We start from the raw sequence: 18,408 nt of genomic DNA, 5'->3' as shown, positions 1-18,408 counted from the left end.
ACTTTGCACTTGAACTTTGCACTTGAAGGTTGCCCGTTCACTTACGTTTTAACAGGTCTGACGCTACTATGCGCCCCGGCTGTATCTAGGCTAACGGCTAACATGCTAACTATTATTTTTATGTCACTAGTCACTTGACGATAGGAGACAGGTTGAAATAAACCGAAATTTCCCTTTAACACTGTATTGTGTGTTTTCTTATTGTGCAAATAAAACGTTCTCAAAGCTTTTTAATTTTTAACATTTCTTAATGCAAGCTACTTTTTTTAAGAACATTTTTAAGAAACTGTGTTTTACCAGCATTCTCACTCCGACCTCGTCACATATCGACATTTGGTCATGGACTTTCCACGTCTACATACGACGTGCAAGGTACCCTGGGTGTGTTGGTTGTTGATGTTCTGGGACGCTGTATCAAGTTCTGCCTGTTACATGCATTGTCTTCTTTCAAAATACACTTCTGTTTTCACAGAAAATTTACCGTTTACATACAGTCTCTTTCAAAATAAAAGCAGTACGTTGCACAACACTGCAAATTGAAGTTTTTTTTCCTTCAACAACAAACACACATGGTTGGGTTTAGGAAAAAGAATCTTTTTGGAACGTGAACACCACTCTCTTGGGTGAAAGTTGGTGTTTGTTGGACCCATCCACCACCACCATGGACTTTCACCGCCTTAACTTTCGTGCTTGTCCCGCTGTGTTTCCCCCTGACGTCGCCAAGCGCCTTCAAACTATATTGGCAACTGGCCACGTATCATGCTGACGTTAAAGGACGCCTTTTATCATCAGTATCAGACGCCGCAAGTCACTGCCCAAGCTCCAGATTTCGACAACTTCAGAGTGAGACTGGACTCGTTTCAAAAGTCTCAGGGACAAAATCCGCAAATTCCGTCAGCGATGCGGACATGTCCTCAGCCTCTCCAGTGTATATAACACCTATAGTTTCTCCATTCGAAGTTATCAGAGGCATATTTATGTTTCCAGCTGGAAATGATAAGTGCTATATCGTAGGCAACTGGACTTGCTTGAGTTTCTTGAGAACGTATCACCTCTTATAAAAGAAGAAGCTTCTTAGATGAGAGGTGAAACGTCTTCAAGAAGCTCAGGCATGTCCGGTTGCGTAGTCCAGTAGTTGTCCTACGATATAGAACCTATGATTTACAGTTGGAAGCTCATTAACAGACTTTTGGAAGGATGCTGTTTTCTGGTATTCTCTCTGTTATATGTTATAAAGCAGCTAAATAGAGCGAGTATCAAATAAGTGACCCACAAGATGCAGCATCTCTGGATTCTTCACATAACAAGACCTCCCTCTGTAGTTCTTTCAGCTTGACCATCATGCATTGCATTTTTTCTTTCGTCCTAGGGAGGAGCACGTCATCAATCAGTGTGGAATCAATAAAATCACTGGTGTTGAAATATCCTGCAACACCCTTTGGGTTTTAGAGGTCAAAGGTCACAGTTAACATCATTAACACACCAGTAAGAGCTGCTTAACTTCGACTTGTGGCGCAAATGTTACTTTCGAGGAGCTGCTGTCGAAGATTTGGGAGAGATAATGGGATCATGGCTTCAAAGGGTGTGTGTGTGTGTGTGTGTGTGTGTGTGTGTGTGTGTGTGATGTGTCAGCCGGTGGGCGTTTTGGAAAAAGTTGAGTTTGGTGACTCTGCGCTGCACTCACAGCTTCACTGTGGCTCACCAAATAGGGTCAGGCCATCCTAAATTTAACTTAATCCAAGCTCCAAGCCCCCCACTGTCCCTCGCCACCGGCCAGAGCCAAGGTCACACTGTTCTGTGTGTGTGTGTGTGTGTGTGTGTGTGTGTGTGTGTGTGTGGATAGTTGATACCCATGAAATAAAATCCAGATATCTTCATCCATAGTTTGGAAGATGCCAAAACAGGAGGACATTTTTGGTGCATTTTGCAGAAACAAAAGTATCCGAGAGGACGAAAGGTGGAAAATATTTGTGTTGCACTTTAACCCACATCCCAGCTGTCCAGGCTAAACCCTTTCCCGTCCTCCAGCTGGTCCTGCACCGCACGTTGAGGCACACAACCTGAGAAATGCAGTTGTCATCCATTCCTGCCCTCTTGTCCTCTGTGCAGCTGTACACTGCACTGACACACACACACCCACACACACACTCACACTCACTGACACACAGACACACACACACTGGCTCTTCCCTCCCAGTCGCTGTTGTTTTATCATTAAATGGCGACATTAGTTCATATCATGTGATTCGAAGAGGATTCATTGCACATTAGAGGCCCTAATCGCCACCTATAGTCTACCCCCCGGGCCTCGCCCACATGACCCTGCTGACCACAGCGCTTTCTTTATGCCCCCTGAAAGAGCTGGGGATTGAGCCCAAACAAAAAAAACCCCACGAGGGTGAAAAAATGTTTTTACACCCACCCCGCTCCCTCGCGGGCCTGGCTGTGTGGGCGCACAGGGCCGTTTTAGCTTTAGATCAATGGGACAAGTTACTGGAGTCTGGCCAACTCTGACAGATAGCACAGAAAGAAAAAAGCTTGCCTCTTCAAAAAATTGGGTTTTGTCACCTTGTTTTGTACCTCCACCCGTCCACCTCCACCAAAAAAAAAAAAGTGAGGTGAAATGGAGGGAATGTTTTTCCTTAAAGCCTTCAAAAGATTTGAGTTTTGGTGCATTGCTTCTTCTGTGTGGAGGGTGAGAGGGTGAGGCTGGGGAGGAGGAGGAGGAGGAGGTGGAGGAGGTGGGGTGTGCACAGGCTCATGGGAGGAGAGGGGAGGCCGCCTGACGTCCGCCCGGCTGCAGATGAACCTCTTGTCAGACGTGGGTCCTGACACGGAAGCTCAACAAAGCAGCAGCTCGTCCTGCGGATAATGATGGGTGTTATAGTTTAACAACACGTCTGGTGGTGATGATGGCTGATAAACCAGGAGATCAGGGACACTCAGCCAGTCCCACTGGGGAGGGGGTTCACAGCGAGGGCGTAGCGCCCCCCATTGGGAGAGACGGGACAGTGCTCTGTTGCACTCAGACACAAAGACAGAAGCAAATGTCAAATGTCTGCCTTTGTGACAGGATGAAATACAGAGATCATCTGAATTATTCGACTCGTTAACAAGTCCAACAATGAATTAATCGATGAGTTTCATTTATTTTGACTCCCACATACACTGTCCTGCACCAAATGTGTATTATTCCACCACTGAGAATAGTCCCCAACAAATGTGCTGCTCACTCCTTTGTGAGTAACATCTGTGTAAAACCACAGTCACCTATTGTCTTTTGAAAATACTACGGAGCCTTTTAAAAAATAATAAACTATAAAGATTTACGTTTTCGATAGCCACAGACAGAGAAAAGGACTGATGCATTATATGTCCTGATCTATTTGTGAGAACTGGAGACAGAAGTATAAGAATAATAATAGCATTGTTGTTAAAGAAGGATCTTAAAAGGATCCTACTCATTAACGAAAAGGTCTGTCTCTGTAGGGATCCTTTCCATAATGTTGTCAGACACCTATAATAACAATCTGAGCCTGTCAGAGGCAAAAACAAGCACTTTTAACAGACGTAAAGTGACAGTGCGAACACGCCCTGAGATTGCAGCCTGTTTCTGCTGACTGTGGTGCTCTCCCTCAATACAGGACCAATTTAAAAAACTGCTGTTCCAGTTAGTCACAAAAACCCAGTTTGCACCAAACACTGTTAGTATGGTACCTTTGGAACCACAGTAACCCTTCAGACATGGTACCTAGACCCTAGTGTTTCCACCACAAACAGTCCTCTTAAATGTGGGCGGGGTTGTTGTCACTCACTGCTCCGTCCAGCACTCACTGTATTTCCTCCTTTATCAGTCTGCACCTGGTTTATCGTCCACAGAACGAGGCTGCACGCCGACATTTTCAGAACAAAATAAAACAGGCTGCAGTGAGAGTCTCTCTCCATGGGATATTTAAAAATAGCAGCTTTGTGCATTTAGTCCTTCTCAGGCAAGCTCAGGGGTTTAGTGTTGCTGGAGCCCACAGGAACGACGCTCCGCCATGCTTTTTTTTTTCTCAGAGTGAGGATTGTGGTCGCAATTAATATATATATGAACACTTGAAGATCCACTCATTGCTTAAAGTGTGTGTCATATAAAAACCAAAGTGATAGTCCAAGTTGTCACAGTGAAATTTAAGGTGTGCTGATTGATTCATGTCGTCACCTCATACATTGAGTAACATTACAAGTAAATGTTCCACCGTAAAGGTCGCCGGCAGTCGGCCCAGTGAATTATTTTTCTCATACTCCAGCTGCTGTGAGAGGCAGCAAAGTGAGTGAGAAGTGAGCAGAGTGACCGTCCTCCACTGACCAATCAGACTGCAGTGTTCACAGCTCCACCTTTTAGTACCAGATCAGATCAACCAGACACAACTAAAGGTATCAACTATCAAATAAATGTAATGCAGTAAAAACTATTATATTTGCCTCCCTTACAAATACTGTAGTAGAAGTAAAAGTACAGTTACTTGAGTAAATGTACTTCATTACATTCCACCAGTGTTCATAGTCCCTTGGGAGACTCTGCTCCCCCGGCGTCTCTGCATACTGAAGCAACACATCCTCTTTAACCTTTCCAACACGACTTCCTGTCTCATGGACCAGGGCCTCGTCTCCCAGGCTGTTGCAGTGACCTCAGGGTGTCAACGGGCCTCGTCTCCTTCTCCTGCTCCTGTCCTGCTGTCTGTCTTCTCCCAGATAACACTCCCCGCCTCAGTGTCATGTCCGCCTGGCACCTTGTTAAGGAAAAAAAAAGGTACATGATAGCGAGGAAGGTCAAACACAGTGAGGAGGCCCCCCATGTTGTGCTGTTAACACACTGCAGTAACTTATGTCTGGACATTAGAAGGAAAATATTTCTATAATCTTGGATACAAGGTCACTGACCCGTGATCACTCCTATTCCTTTAACCTGTCTTTTTAAGTTTGACATTTTACCAAAAATAATGGAAGAAATGTATTTTCAGTCTATTTTATGTGAATAATTATCTAAACTGAATGAATTGTAAGTGTGTGAAACTTTAAAGAAATAAACATATTGATTTGCCTCCTGTCATCAGTGAAAGTGGAACTAGATGGCGCTCGGCTTGTGACACTCACTTTTTTTGCTGAGTTACATCTGCCAGCTACTACCAGCTCACCCAGCATCACTGAACTAGCTAACGTTACAGCACATGCCATTCATTTTTACATCTTATACTGTCACAAGCACCAGCCTCTCCTCCATGAGCTGATGGACACTGTTTGTGTTTTCGTTCTAGAACTTCAACCCTTTCACAGTGTTTTCAGGAAAACAAAGTTAAGTAGAACATTTTGGTCGCCTGCAAATGTCGGATGCGGCTGTTAACTTTTTTCTGGTAAGTAGATTTTATTTAAATCCTGTATCTGGCTGGCCAAACAAAACGAAAACGAAGTTCGTTTGCCCCCTCAGTGCGGTTCGTTTGGGCAGGTGTGAACACAGCAATCACACTCAGGTGTGCACCAAAACAACTGAACCGAGACCTTCTTGAAGAGGTGGTCTCAGTCCGGTTACAAACAAACTCTGGTGCGGTTGGTTTGTGGTGAGAACGTGTTCTGACCTGGATGTGAAGCAACTGCAGTCACATGACACATTGTTTGGGTTAAACATGAGCATGTTACAGTCCTGGAGGATTATTAATGTGCACCTCCTCCTGTACTGCCTTAATATGCACATTCAGCACATCCAATGCATCAAAACATTGTTTTCTAGTTGGAGCCGCGCCTCGTTTTCAAACTGTATGGTTTGACTAAAATGAACAATGACAGCAATATAGTCCACGATGAGCAGCGCTAAAATCAACCTGCGTAGTTGTCCCTCCATTGTGACATTAGAAAGTGTCACATTTATCTTGCAAGTGTACTCTTCTTCAACGTTTGCTTTACTTCCTGGATTTTTCCCACATGGAAATTCTGACCAATCAAGAGCAGCTTTCTCACACAAGACATTTGATCTGGTCCGCTTGTAAATGCTGCCGTGAGAACACAAACCAACTCTAGGCAATTATACAACTTTGGAACTTTGTTTCAGACCAAAGGAGACGACTCTAGGTCTGAGAGCAGCCTTTAAGTGCACCAAAAAGTGGACCAACAGAAAAGGGACTCAGTTCTTCTTGTGTTCACAGTGTCAGTTCATTTGAAAAAGGACTCACTTCTCTTTCTGGTCAACTTCACCTCTGATGGGGCTTCAGTCCTCTTTCTGTTCACACTATATATTGATCTAGTTTTGTTTTTACTTTGACGTGCCACTGCAGTGCGGTTGAGAAGCTCCTCACTTTCACTCAGATCACCTTGGGAGGTGTTCAGTTCACTTAGGGGGAGGCTGAGTTCGCTTGGAGTGTTCACATGTGTGCAAAAATTGCTGAGTCACTGCTTTGAGTCTGTTTAGAGGGCTGAAAAGGGGCCAAGTGTAAAACCACTCTAAGTCAGGCCCACGCCTCCCACCTCTACAGCTCCACCCTTTTGATCTCATATGGTCACTTCTGGCTAAAAAAAACAACCCATGGCTTGTTCTGTTGGCTACATCCACTTCTTTTATAGCCTATTATTGAAAAGCTAAGCAATCTGTTATGGTTACTCTCTAATTGACGAAGTTTCTAATTTTAGAAGGGCAGAAATATTCTAGTCACCTCCATTATCATGTTAGCAGCCCAAGTTTACAACCTCAAAATCTCTGAAGTCAATCTTTACCGCTTAAAACCACCAGGAGCAGGTAAAACAAATACAGTTTAATTATAATGTGGTGAGCTGGTCCTTTAATGCCCACGTTATTGTGAAAGTAAAACAGCATGGTTGAGGAGTCTGATTAGAAAATGAACTCATTTATTTAACATGACCGTATCAGCAGATCAGCCCACACACATAGCATCAGACTCAAGTCACAATCACTCACTTTCAGTATATACAGATAGGCACATTCACATTAGGCGTTACAGCCAGCCACAGCATCTACTGTAGGTCCAAACCATGTGGCAGGTTTGGTCTCTGCCTCTGAGTCCAGCAGGGAAATATCAGCCAGGTTAACTAACAACAAGGGTCATCTGATCCAGGGTCAGTTGAGTTAACTTCCATAAGTCGAGTTTAAAGGTCCTGGGGCTGGTGACGCTGGTCTGGGGTCAGACACTCAGACCAGCGTTCTTCCTCTAAGTCCACAAAACCTTTATTCCTGAAATGTTACACTGCAGTTTAGACTGTTAAATGCACAGAGGGGTGGACAAAATAACAGAAACGCCTGCTGTCTGGATCAAATAAAACCTAGTTCACTAATTTAATCCACCTTCGTCAGGAGGACAGTGGATCAAACGCAACATCTGGGGCCAGATGCATAAACCATGCGAACGCATTTTCCCACAGCATTCTGTTAAATGTCAAAGGTGCATTTATAAAGTACATTTTAAATGATGTCATTTCTATCAATATTTTTATTTATATCTGAGCATCATCTTTTCAATGATCGTTTAATTTCATCCTGAATTGCGACAACTTTAAATTTTAACACGAGCGCCAAGAATAAATCATTGATCATCCTTCTGACGTTTAATAATACTGCTGATTGAGATTCTATCGTGATGATGGTTTGCAGAAAAGTGGTACGGACGCTACATATTTCCACATTGTACGTAATGACAGCTGCTCTGGCATCGTTGGAGAACCTCGCAATTAGGGCTGCTACTAACCGCCAATGTCAATTACTTTCAATTAATTTGTAAGTTGTTTATTCAATATTAAAATGTCAGAAAATGGTTAAAAATGTCAATCAGGGTTTCCCAAAGCCCAAGATGACGTCCTTGAATGTCTCATTTTGTCCACAGCACAAAGATATTCAGTTTACTGTCATAAATATTCACATTAAGCCAGCTGGAATCAGTGAAATTGGACTTTTTGATTTAAAAAAATTATTCAAATTGATTAATCGATTATCAAATTAGCTGAAGATTAATTTAATAGTTGATGACTAACTGATTAATCGTCACAGCTCTCCTTGCACTCTGGTCTAATGAGGTGCAGGGGCACAAGTATCAACATGCACACAGATGTTTAAGACCTTTCTACATCCATTTATATCAAATTGTGGTGTGAAAATAAGGCTCATGCACCCAGCTCCACAAAAATAGAGAATTATAAATCACTACCAGGCGTACGCACAACTTTATAAATCTCAGGAAACAATTGCACATTTCCGCGATTCTAGTCGTGAATCTACAGAGTTTGATGCATCTGGCCCCAGGAGGGTGTTCCTTATATTCTAAGCACAAGCTGTGGAAACACACATTTTGTTTGGGTGTAAAGTTTTATCTCAGCGTATTCTCCCAATTTAAATCAAAGTTAATAGAAGTACAAAAAGAAAAAGAAAATCCTCAAATAACCGTCACTTGATTTTAAACTTGATGACACTTTCTCCAATTTATTGAAACATTCAGAACGAAAATTCAAATAAAACTCAAAAAATGAGAAGTAAAAAAGAAGGGGGACTGTAACCACATAAATAAAATAAAATAAAAATCAAAGAAATAAACAATGGATAATCCAACCAATGTGTTGTTACAATATAAGCTTCTGCCTCGCGGTGCTGGCGCTCTTAAAACAGCCTGGAAGAAAAAGGAGAGGGCACTCGTGAACAAGCGCTCAGGTTTTAAACTAAACCAAGATTTAAGTTTAAAAGGAGACTTAGAGTAACGCCAGGAAAGTCCAAACACAGGGACAAAAGCAGAAAGGAAACAAAGACAGTCTGTTGAGCTGTGAGCAATCCGTGTCCTTCATGTTTAGCAGGTTCCTGCACAAAGACCCTTTTTAAATGGACGAGAGAGGCGCGAGGGACTGCAGCAGGTTTTCAATGAATGACGGGTGGAGATGGAGATGGCACCCATAAAAGTCCTATCCCAACGTAAAGAGGAAACAGTCAAACTAATAAAAAGATAAATAAATAATCAGTCTTTCTAAAAAGGCTTCTCGGGAGGCGGGTGTTTTTCAAGCTGAAGGTTTCAGTGGGTGTTTACGACACAGTGTCCCTCTCTGTGGAGACTTGAACCACCGCCTTGTTTCAGAGATATTTACACTTCAAAGCAACCCAATCTGGGCTTAGTACGCACATAATGCTACATCGCATGAATGAAGGTTCCCCTAATGTCCTATAAAGAAACGCAGCATGTCGGCAGGTCGCCGTTAACCCGCACCACACAGCGAGAGTCAGGTGTGTGTGTGTGACAAGAGATAACACGAGGTTTGTAAAGTCTGTCCTGGGATCAGTCCTGACTCCTCCAGTCCTCTGTGGTGCACACGGGTTTCGCCTGAGAGCAGTACTGACAGAGGAAGAGCAGTGAGCGGGATGATGGCGAGGAATGAAAGCAGCCCAGTTATAATGGAGATGTGTGACACTGGAAACCAGTAGGTCGCCCTGACTGAGAGGAAGAGGCTTTGTGCTGTGTTCAAGACAGGCTGGAGAATCAGAAATTCCATCTTTGTGCAGTGAAAATGCAACAGAGACCTGATATAGGAAAACTTCTTGTGCTGATGAAACTGTCACACTGTCAGCACCACATAGCATCACTTATACAGTACTGGCAATCGTCAAGATACACTCAAGCCTGATTAATTTCGCAATGTTAAAAGGCCCTACACACCCACACAGGTGGCTTCACTGATTTACCTGATTAGATCCCTTTTAAGAAAAATATATCTGCTTTTCCATCAGTTATGCAAATACTGGGAGTGAGTTTGTCGAGATAGGCAGTAGGTTGTGCTAATGCTCCAGTCAGGTGCCATTAGAAGAAGAGGGCGCAACGAGATGATGTAATTAAGAGTCTGGATCAGAATTCAAACACTGGAAAACAGTGCATGTCTAAGAACAGAGAGCACACTGGACGAAGGAAACAGAGCGCTCTGTGGTCTTGGAAGAGTTGCAGTAACGGCCCTGTGTGCAGACGACAAAGAGTTTACTGTAGCCTATAAAATGGTGGAACGTCATGATTGTACATTTATTAGCTGCTTCCATTTCCATTGCACATAATCTCATTTACTTTGTATTGATTGATCAAAGCATAAAAACTATTTGCAATATTTTGAGATTTTTTAAAAAACAGTTTCCACACAGGTTTTATTCATGTCTAAATTCAAATGTGCATAAAAACAGGTGGATGGAAATGCACCTAATGTGTCACCTGTTTAAAGCAGCATGATTTACAGCTTTTTGGTTCTCATTTACAGAAGACAAGAACAGACGTGCTTGCATTTTTTAATGCTGCTATCTCAAGATCAAGAGTTCATTATTTTGTTGATGATATCACGATAAAAAGGTTGTTTCCTGTTATTACTTCAGAGATCAGGAGCACCATGTCAGCATGCACGAAATCAGGTGTGAAATGATCCAGACATTCAGTTTTAAGTTCTCCATACTTATCTCATGATCTGGAGAGAACAAGTTGATTTCTTGTGATAATCTCTGGAAATCAGCACTGTTTTCTCAAGAATCTACAGAAATCAACCCACTAATATGAGAAAACAAGCCTTGTAATCTTGAGATAACAGCATTAAGCACAGTTGTTTTAGGAGTCTGGTGACCTCATAATAATCCCTGCATAAAATATAAGGTCACATAACATTCTTGTCCTACGAAAACGCCTTGCACTCAGCCCCGAAAAGGCAGTGATGTCATGTTTCTGATTAATATTGATTAGAGCAATCATACAATAAATCATGTTTGAGGGCAACACTGCAGTTTGTAGTCTGGTGGTGATGAGACAAATATATGAAATAATAACTAACTTTGACCTGTGAATCCACCAAAAACTGGCCTGGCATCGAAACAACCTCACTCATACGATTTCCTGTCCTCACCTCATGAATGAACTCCACCAGCCAACATCCAGTCTGACGGCAGCTCAACACCGCTGAATGTTAACCTGAGCCGAAGTCTGACAAACTGACAGTTGTGTGGGTGTGCAGGAGCTTTAAATCCTAAATGTACCGAACAAAAATATTTGTCAAAACACAGAATATTACACTGCTGCGTTCGACCAACGGTCGAAAATTTAAAATCCTACAAGTGAAGTGGACAAAAGTCCTTTTTTACATCACTGATGGGTCAAACCTGGATCTTTCCACCTGTCAGTCAGTGCAACAATATTTCAGCTGTATAATATTTCATGTCTAATAATCCTTTCAAATATAAAGCAGCACTTCCTGTTGCATGACCATCAGCTAAATTGAGCTGTAAATATTGACGCAATATTATAATATATAATACATTTACAAGCTGAACCGCATCAAAGATGGAATTTCGACCTTCCAGCCTCCACCTCTGTAGACACTCTAGACTCATCCTACTCTCCTCTTGTCCTTCTGGTTTCACTCAGACCTTTTTATCTGCCTTCGCCCTCACTTATCGATCCTTTATTGAAAACTCTCTTGAAGCCCAAAGAACTCCACTTCCTCTTTTCCATCCACAGAGCGATGACAAGGAGGACATGAAGTTTAGACAGAAGAAAATAACTTCATCTCCTTGTAGCCTCCTGGTTTGTTAAAGCATGATACTATAAAGTTAAGCTGCCTGTCTGAGCACTATAAGCACGCTACGCACTTCCTGTATCAAAATATGGTGATAACCGTCAATACACTTCTACAGAATTTTGCTTAGTTCGACTTTAACAAATTACAGCTTTGCCTCCTTTATCTCATCTGTGCCTCCTCTTGTGGTTTATGACTAAGGGGACAATGAACCTATCCGTCCTCTAGCTTCATCACCACCTCCTCCTCCTCTGTTTGTGAATCTATCTGCAGAAGTAAACGTTTGGGCTGCTCTTCACCTCCACATCCATCATCCTCTATGAGTTCCCAGTTGTGGACGCTCCTCACCAGGAGGAAACAGGAAGTCAGCGAGGAGGGTAAGACAGGAGAGGAGCACACACACACTACTAGCTCTATCCTCCTCTTCCTCCTCCTCCTCCTCTGCTGACTGTTCAGGCTCTACTACAAAAAAAAAAAAAAAGTCAAAACAACTGCTACTCTCCCCCGACTACTTCACCCCCATCCTCCTCCTCCTCCTCCTCCTCCTCCTCATCATCTTCCTCTAGGTGTTGTTTGTCTGTGTAAACGTCCCTGACCAGGAGGACTCTGGTGAGGAGGCTCTCCAGGATCTGTCGCTCCAGCGGCGTGGAGCTGAACCACAGCGGGTCGTCGGGGCTGCAGGCCGGATCTGGCTGAACGTAGAAGACGTCTAGACGCTCCCGCAACAATGCCGGGCTGGAGGGAGGAGAGGAGCAGGGGAGGTAAAGAGAAAAAAAAAGGGAAAGAAGTTAAGTAAGAAGGGAGGAGGAGAAAATGTGAGAGAAGAGAGGGAAATAAGGTGACAGCACAGAGAAGTGAAAAACATATTGAAGAGAAGGAAAAAAGATAAGAGGAAAGAAGGAGGAGAGCAAGAGGGGAGGTGGGAGAGAAAGAGAAAGAGAAAGAGATGTGTTAATCTCTCGTTCTGGATTTCTTGTTCAACAATTGCGAAAGTTTTAAGTCCTCATCTTTCAATAGTCAACACTGTGGTTCAGGATGTGAACAGCAAAGAGTTATAATCACAGGACTCAGAAACAGACATCCAACTGGTTCATTGGATTAGGGATGCAAAATGGAGCAAAAGCATTCCTTTAACTTTCTATAGATACAAACTGATGAAAGATTTAAGGTTTATGCAGTGCAAGAAGTGAAGCTTGACTCCGTATAACGTGATCAGGTTTTGTATCTTGTCCACTTTAGTGTCGGGATCGGCTGCAGACTGACTTTAGGCAGAGACGGCTGCCATTTTGTTTTCACGTGGATTAGTGTGTTGTGCTTTTGTTGCCACTAGATGGCAGAAAAATGTGTCCATGAACGAGGACAGATGTAAATTAATCAGAATGAAGTATAAGGTGCAGCAAACCAAGGTCTCAGGAGGATATTGATATTTTCAAAGCTACTGTAGCTTCATATTTCATGGAGACGGACCTTCAGTGGCTGGACCTCCCTTTAACTGCGCCCCGGATCAGCAAAATTTCCTGGGGGAGCTTAAAGTGGGTTGGTAAAACAATAGACGCCTCCTGGAAATGCCTCGAGTATGAGGTTAATGATGGTAACACTGTGTGTATCCGAGTATCTCGAAAGGGGATTCTTTTCTTTTCCAACTTCTGCACAGTTTTCTCCTCTGGATAAGATCTGTAAAGAAACTGAACTCACCACTTGGATCTGTAGAGATCGTAGAGGTGACACTCGTGCTTCTTGACGGGGCAGCGTACAGTGGAGCCTCCCGAGTCGTCGTCTGGTTCATAGTCCTGATCGCCGTCCTCCAACGTACGCTTCCTCTTCCTCGACTCTGTTTGCACTGAAGTTACAAAGATAAAACATTTTCAGGATTATGTGTCAGAGATTGTGAGCTAAAGGCTGCAGATAAGAGGAGAAAATGTCAGTTCACTGGATTTAAGTTCTGATAAAAAGAAAAGGGTTGGTTTTTCATTGTTGTGTCTCTCAACTCCAACATATTACATCTGAAATGAAACAATGACGATTGGGCTATGCATCAAAAACTGTCCCAACATGCACATGTTCCTGAACTCACCGTGGTGATCCTGAGAGATGGAAGGCACGCGGATGCAGACGGTGGTCTCCTTGGTGACAGGATGGACGGTGTCTGGGCCGTAGACGTTGGCGAAGGACAGGCGGAGGTGCTGCTCCACGGTGCGCAGGCCGAAGTATTTGGTGTTCAGGTAAACCAGAGAGCGCAGCAGAGCCGCCGGACTCTGCTGCCCGAGCTGCCGGCTGCTCCACAGACTCTGCTCCTCCACTCGACCCCACAGCGAGCCTGCAGGACATGAAGGTCAATGTTCAGTATCCAACATGGAGATTAAGAGGAGGGTGTAGTTCTGATTATAATGCCTAAAACGTTATTTTTATTTGGTCAGGACATCTTTCTGCAGACTGACATATCTATTTTAAATTAGTGTCTTTAATGTCTTAAAAAAACCTCACATTTCCTCCCTCCCCCCTACCCATGATGACTTCAGAGGGTTTTCAATTTAATCTATGCAAGGAAAATATATAAATAAGCATAATGGAAAAAAATATAAAAAAATAAAAGTAATTAAAAAATAGTAAATAATAAAATAAATACGCATAAATATAGGAATTCGAAATAATCATAGTTACAGAAAAAAATAAGCAAAATAAAAAACAAAATAAATTAATAAGCGTTAATATACAAAAATGTAAAAGAATCAGTTAAAGAAAAATATAAAGAAAATAATAAACAAAAAATAAATGAGCATAAACAAATTATGTAAAATAATCATTTAAAGAAAAAAGCTAAATACATAAATACATAAAATAAATAGGTGGAAATAAACAAACTACATTAAATAATCACAGCATAAGAAAAAAAAAATTAAAATAGAAACAAAATAAAAATAAAATAAATAAATGAGAAGCTTTTAGTGGTCTGGAGCAGTACACCATGTTATCTAGGCCACTGACATAAATAGAAACAAGCACAAGATGGAAGCAGAAAAATGTGGACACAGTCATATCTGGGATCTTTCCAGTCAAACACATTTTTGGACCGAAAAAACCTAAATACTCACTGGAACTTTGGATATCTATTATTAAAAATTAACTGAGTACAGGTACATAAATGTAAATTAATTTTCTATTTTATTTTGCAGCGTAACATGAATTATTTACATCTCACAAATGCATTTAATTCCTATTTGTTGTGTACACAAGTGTCCTCATATAACATTAAAGTGCAATCACAACAAATCAGGATGTGAACAGCAGAAGAGTTATAATCACTGGACACTGACACTGGAGATGCTCTACACCACCAGGTGGTGCTAACGAGCCATACACTCACTGTATTTAACTTCCTCCAGCAGCTATGAAAGCTACTGTTTAAGTTGATCTAATTTGACCTCTGAATTTTATTTAGCTGCTATATATGCATGTATTGTGGGTTTCAGATATTACTAACTGATTATTTGGTGATTTAAAATGCAGTCCCTCACTTCTCCAGTAATAAATCTGACCATATTTCCCTTGAACAGTCATTTGGTGCCGAGCAGATGGTCCCATCAGACTCACCATCAGGAAGCACGCTGGGCTGCCAGTCCTTCAGGACCTTGTTGAGCTCCTCTCCAAACTGCTGGTAGCACGGGTCGCTGAAAAGGTCATCCTTCCGGCCTTTGGCGTGGAGATGCTTCAAACACATGAAAAAAACCCTCAAATTTAAAAAAACAGTCAAACAAATACAAGCTGCAGTCTGTGGAGATGAAAACACGAGTGTCCTCATATTTAAAAATGATCATCACTGTTTTTCAGAATGTGAACAGCAAAGAGTTTTAATCAGTGGACACAAGTCTGGAACAAAAAAGTTATTCACTGGCGTTCTGTTCAATTAATCTGAACATCAAAAGTCGTCTGCTCTGCAAAAACCCACAGATGAGCTCAGTGAAAGGACATTTTTGAAAGAGATAGAAAAAGAGCAACACATTTAAGCAGGCCCAGAAAAAGTACAAGTCAGTTTTGAGTGTTTCAAACTCATAATTTTCTGATTAAACTTCACATAAAACAATTATATCTTTAAAACTTTGTTTTCTCAAACAGACAAAACGATCTTACATTTTCCTGTCAGAAAAATCTCCCTCCAGACGACTCTGAATGATCCTGAGCTCCTCTCTGCAGCCATGCTGTGTCGACATGTGAGAACAGGAGGGAAGACTGTGCACCACTTATATCTGTCCTCCAGGAAACACTCCCTCTGACTTTAGTTCCTACCTCTAAAATGACTCCAGATGGAAGTGCAAATAAAATGGATGCTTATTCTCATTTATTTTATTCACTTCATAACACATATATATCGTTTTAATATAATCTAATATTAATAGCTATTTTAATTTAAAATATTTTGTTGTATTTTATAAACAATGATATTTATGGTGGCAGTGGGGAAAACGTCATCAAATTAGCACTACTTTTTTCATGACTGTTTTTAAAAGTTTTTTATGGCATATTTGACTTTACTTTAAACCAACAGTAGTGAGGCAACAGGAAATGAGAGGAGAAACAAAAGGAGGGAAATGCAACAAAGGTGTGATCACATGGTCAGTGTCTTTAACCCCTTTGTCCAGCAGGACGCCTCATTCTTTTGTTATTTAAGAGACCGAATCACTGTGACGTCGCAGCAACAACAGTCACTTCTGGAGATACGTGAAACTGGCAAACTTGTTTATTTCTGTTGTGATTTTCAGCTGTAACTGTGACGTTTACTGATATAATGTTAAACACAGTGGTCTGACCTGTCTGATGTTTCTGCTGTGCTTTCTTTATGTGCTGTTGCTCTTCTAGTGTCTTTGATCGTCTCGTCAGATGATCAGAGACTTAACATTGGGTAACATCAACATACATATTACCCAGCAATCATTGTATCTGTATATGACAAAAACTACCAAAGAAAATAAGAAATGATCAATTTAATTTCACAATTCCAGTAGTTGATTTATAGAATGGTTGATTTAGAGTTACAGAAGAAGCATATAATTTTGATTCCCCTTTGAAGGATGGAGGACCTCTCTCAAAGACACGAGTGAAGCTGTGGACACGCAAAAGCTTTCCTTCCACTCCTCATGGAAAAAAAGTGTCCCACCATCTGCCGGCCTGATCCTGTTTCTGTCAGATTTTATACTGTGAACGCTGAGTGGACCGAACGTAACTGGGCGCCGCAGATGTGTTCGTAACATGGTGCAGCGACACTAAGTTTAAGCGTAAAGTAATCATCAGACCAAGCAGTGCTAACAAACATTAACAAACCGGCAGTCCGCCATTGTTGTTGGTGTTTCTGGCTCATATCAGTTTACATAAATATCTGTATACTTGTAGACGTGGCCTCAGACTAAGGTAGACTAACATGGTTATTGACATGTGAAAATAATTTGCATTCACCCTCCTGTTTTCATTTCAAGACACAACTTAAAAAATGGCACCAACCTGCTGGATCCCCAGACAGAGGTAGAGGATGCTGTCTGGAGAGTAGCGCTCCCCGCTGGGCCGGCAGACCTCCCTGACAAACCGGGACAGAGCTGCGTTCAGCTCCTTTGAACTCAGCGACAACAGGTTACTTTTAGAGCGGGCTGCGGAGAGAAGAGGAAGAGACACCGACTGCTGTTAGCGAAGGTAGAGGATGAGGTGGTGACTGCAACTCTGATCCTAGAGAGCTCTGATATTTCAGACAAGATCAACTTAAACTCTGCATCTTTTTCATGACCCTTGAATAGAGGAGCAAACTGAGACTCAAGGAGTTTGGTCCTAATCAACTACTGCTGTGCCAGGTCAGTAAGTTTACGATCCAGTTTATCTCACCTGGTTTGGAGTCGCCTTTTTCTTTGGTGTCATCTGATTGGTCAGAAGCAGACAGCGCCCAGCGTTTCCAAGCATTGATACCATATCGAGCTTTGAGAGGCAGCGACCGTCCTTCTGAGCGTCTGCCAGCTGGATTGGAAGACGAAGACGAGACCAGATCTGAGCTCTCCTCCACCGCCTGCCTCTTGTTCCCCTGCGACACAAACACACAGTTACCACACAGTCAACTTATGATGGTTGGTACAATTTTTCTAACTGTTACATGTTGCGTACTTGTCTCCTGGGCTGCGGTCGAGGCGCAGACTCCTCCAGCTCCTCCTTCTCCTCAGCCAGGACCGGAGGTAGAGAGAAGCCCATGTCCTCGTCCATCCCTTCGAGGACTGGAGCAGGGTCTGAGGCTGGACAGGAAACAACAACTGTTTAATTATGAGCTTAATTGATAAAAATGAAAGTGTAAATCCAGCTCAGGATGGAAACAAGTGACTCTCCCGCAGATTTAGGGATTTACTTCAATGATTTCTTGTTACTGATATTCAGTGTCTCCGCATTTAGGAGTTCAGAGCTTCAGGTGACACAGTTGGAACATTAAAATGCACTCAACAGACTCAGTTTGGGACAAACCACGATGATCTGATTTCTTCCCTACCCCCTAACTTTATTTTGGCAGGTTTAGTTTCTTCAAATTGCACAAGAGGCTGAGTCTGTCTTGTCTTTTGTTCTACAGTGCAATAAGCAGACAGATAAGAAAACAAACACAACAGGAATGTTTAGAAACCAGCTTATTTACAGTTCTAGACAGTCCCTCAAGGATTTTGCCGTTTTTTGGGATTGTTGTGGCCTAAAATTCCAGATTTCACAGCAGATTTTAAAAACATTGCGACGCATATTCAAAGTTTTTAGACCTTTTTTTAGCGATGAAACTGCAGGAGTAAATGAAACTTGCAAAAAATGTTGCTTTTTCTGGGGGATAATTCATTAGGAATC

At 42.1% G+C, this 18,408-nt stretch overlaps 2 protein-coding genes across 2 annotated transcripts in view; one reads left to right on the top strand and one right to left on the bottom strand.

Moving 5' to 3' along the window:
* Nucleotides 1-696, top strand: part of xpo4 (exportin 4) — a 230,709-nt gene extending 230,013 nt beyond the window's left edge. Inside the window, exon 23 of the mRNA XM_050049190.1 lies at nt 631-696. Coding sequence (XP_049905147.1) covers nt 631-681 — 51 coding nt within the window. The 3' untranslated portion in view covers nt 682-696. The remainder of the gene's footprint in view (nt 1-630) is intronic.
* Nucleotides 697-12,025: 11,329 nt separating this feature from the next.
* The window catches only part of zmym2 (zinc finger, MYM-type 2), a 48,419-nt gene continuing 42,036 nt past the window's right edge, over nt 12,026-18,408 (bottom strand). The window contains exons 19-25 of the mRNA XM_050049176.1: nt 17,698-17,822; nt 17,425-17,617; nt 17,053-17,195; nt 15,151-15,265; nt 13,634-13,876; nt 13,255-13,399; nt 12,026-12,294 (exon numbers count right to left, since the gene is read on the bottom strand). Of these exons, the coding sequence (XP_049905133.1) occupies nt 12,054-12,294; nt 13,255-13,399; nt 13,634-13,876; nt 15,151-15,265; nt 17,053-17,195; nt 17,425-17,617; nt 17,698-17,822 (1,205 nt within the window). The 3' untranslated portion in view covers nt 12,026-12,053. The remainder of the gene's footprint in view (nt 12,295-13,254; nt 13,400-13,633; nt 13,877-15,150; nt 15,266-17,052; nt 17,196-17,424; nt 17,618-17,697; nt 17,823-18,408) is intronic.

The sequence above is a fragment of the Epinephelus moara genome, chromosome 7, assembly GCF_006386435.1.
Source record: "Epinephelus moara isolate mb chromosome 7, YSFRI_EMoa_1.0, whole genome shotgun sequence".
In the NCBI taxonomy this organism is placed as follows: domain Eukaryota; kingdom Metazoa; phylum Chordata; class Actinopteri; order Perciformes; family Serranidae; genus Epinephelus; species Epinephelus moara.
Note: the sequence above shows the minus strand (reverse complement) of the source record. Positions and strands in the feature narration are given on the sequence as shown.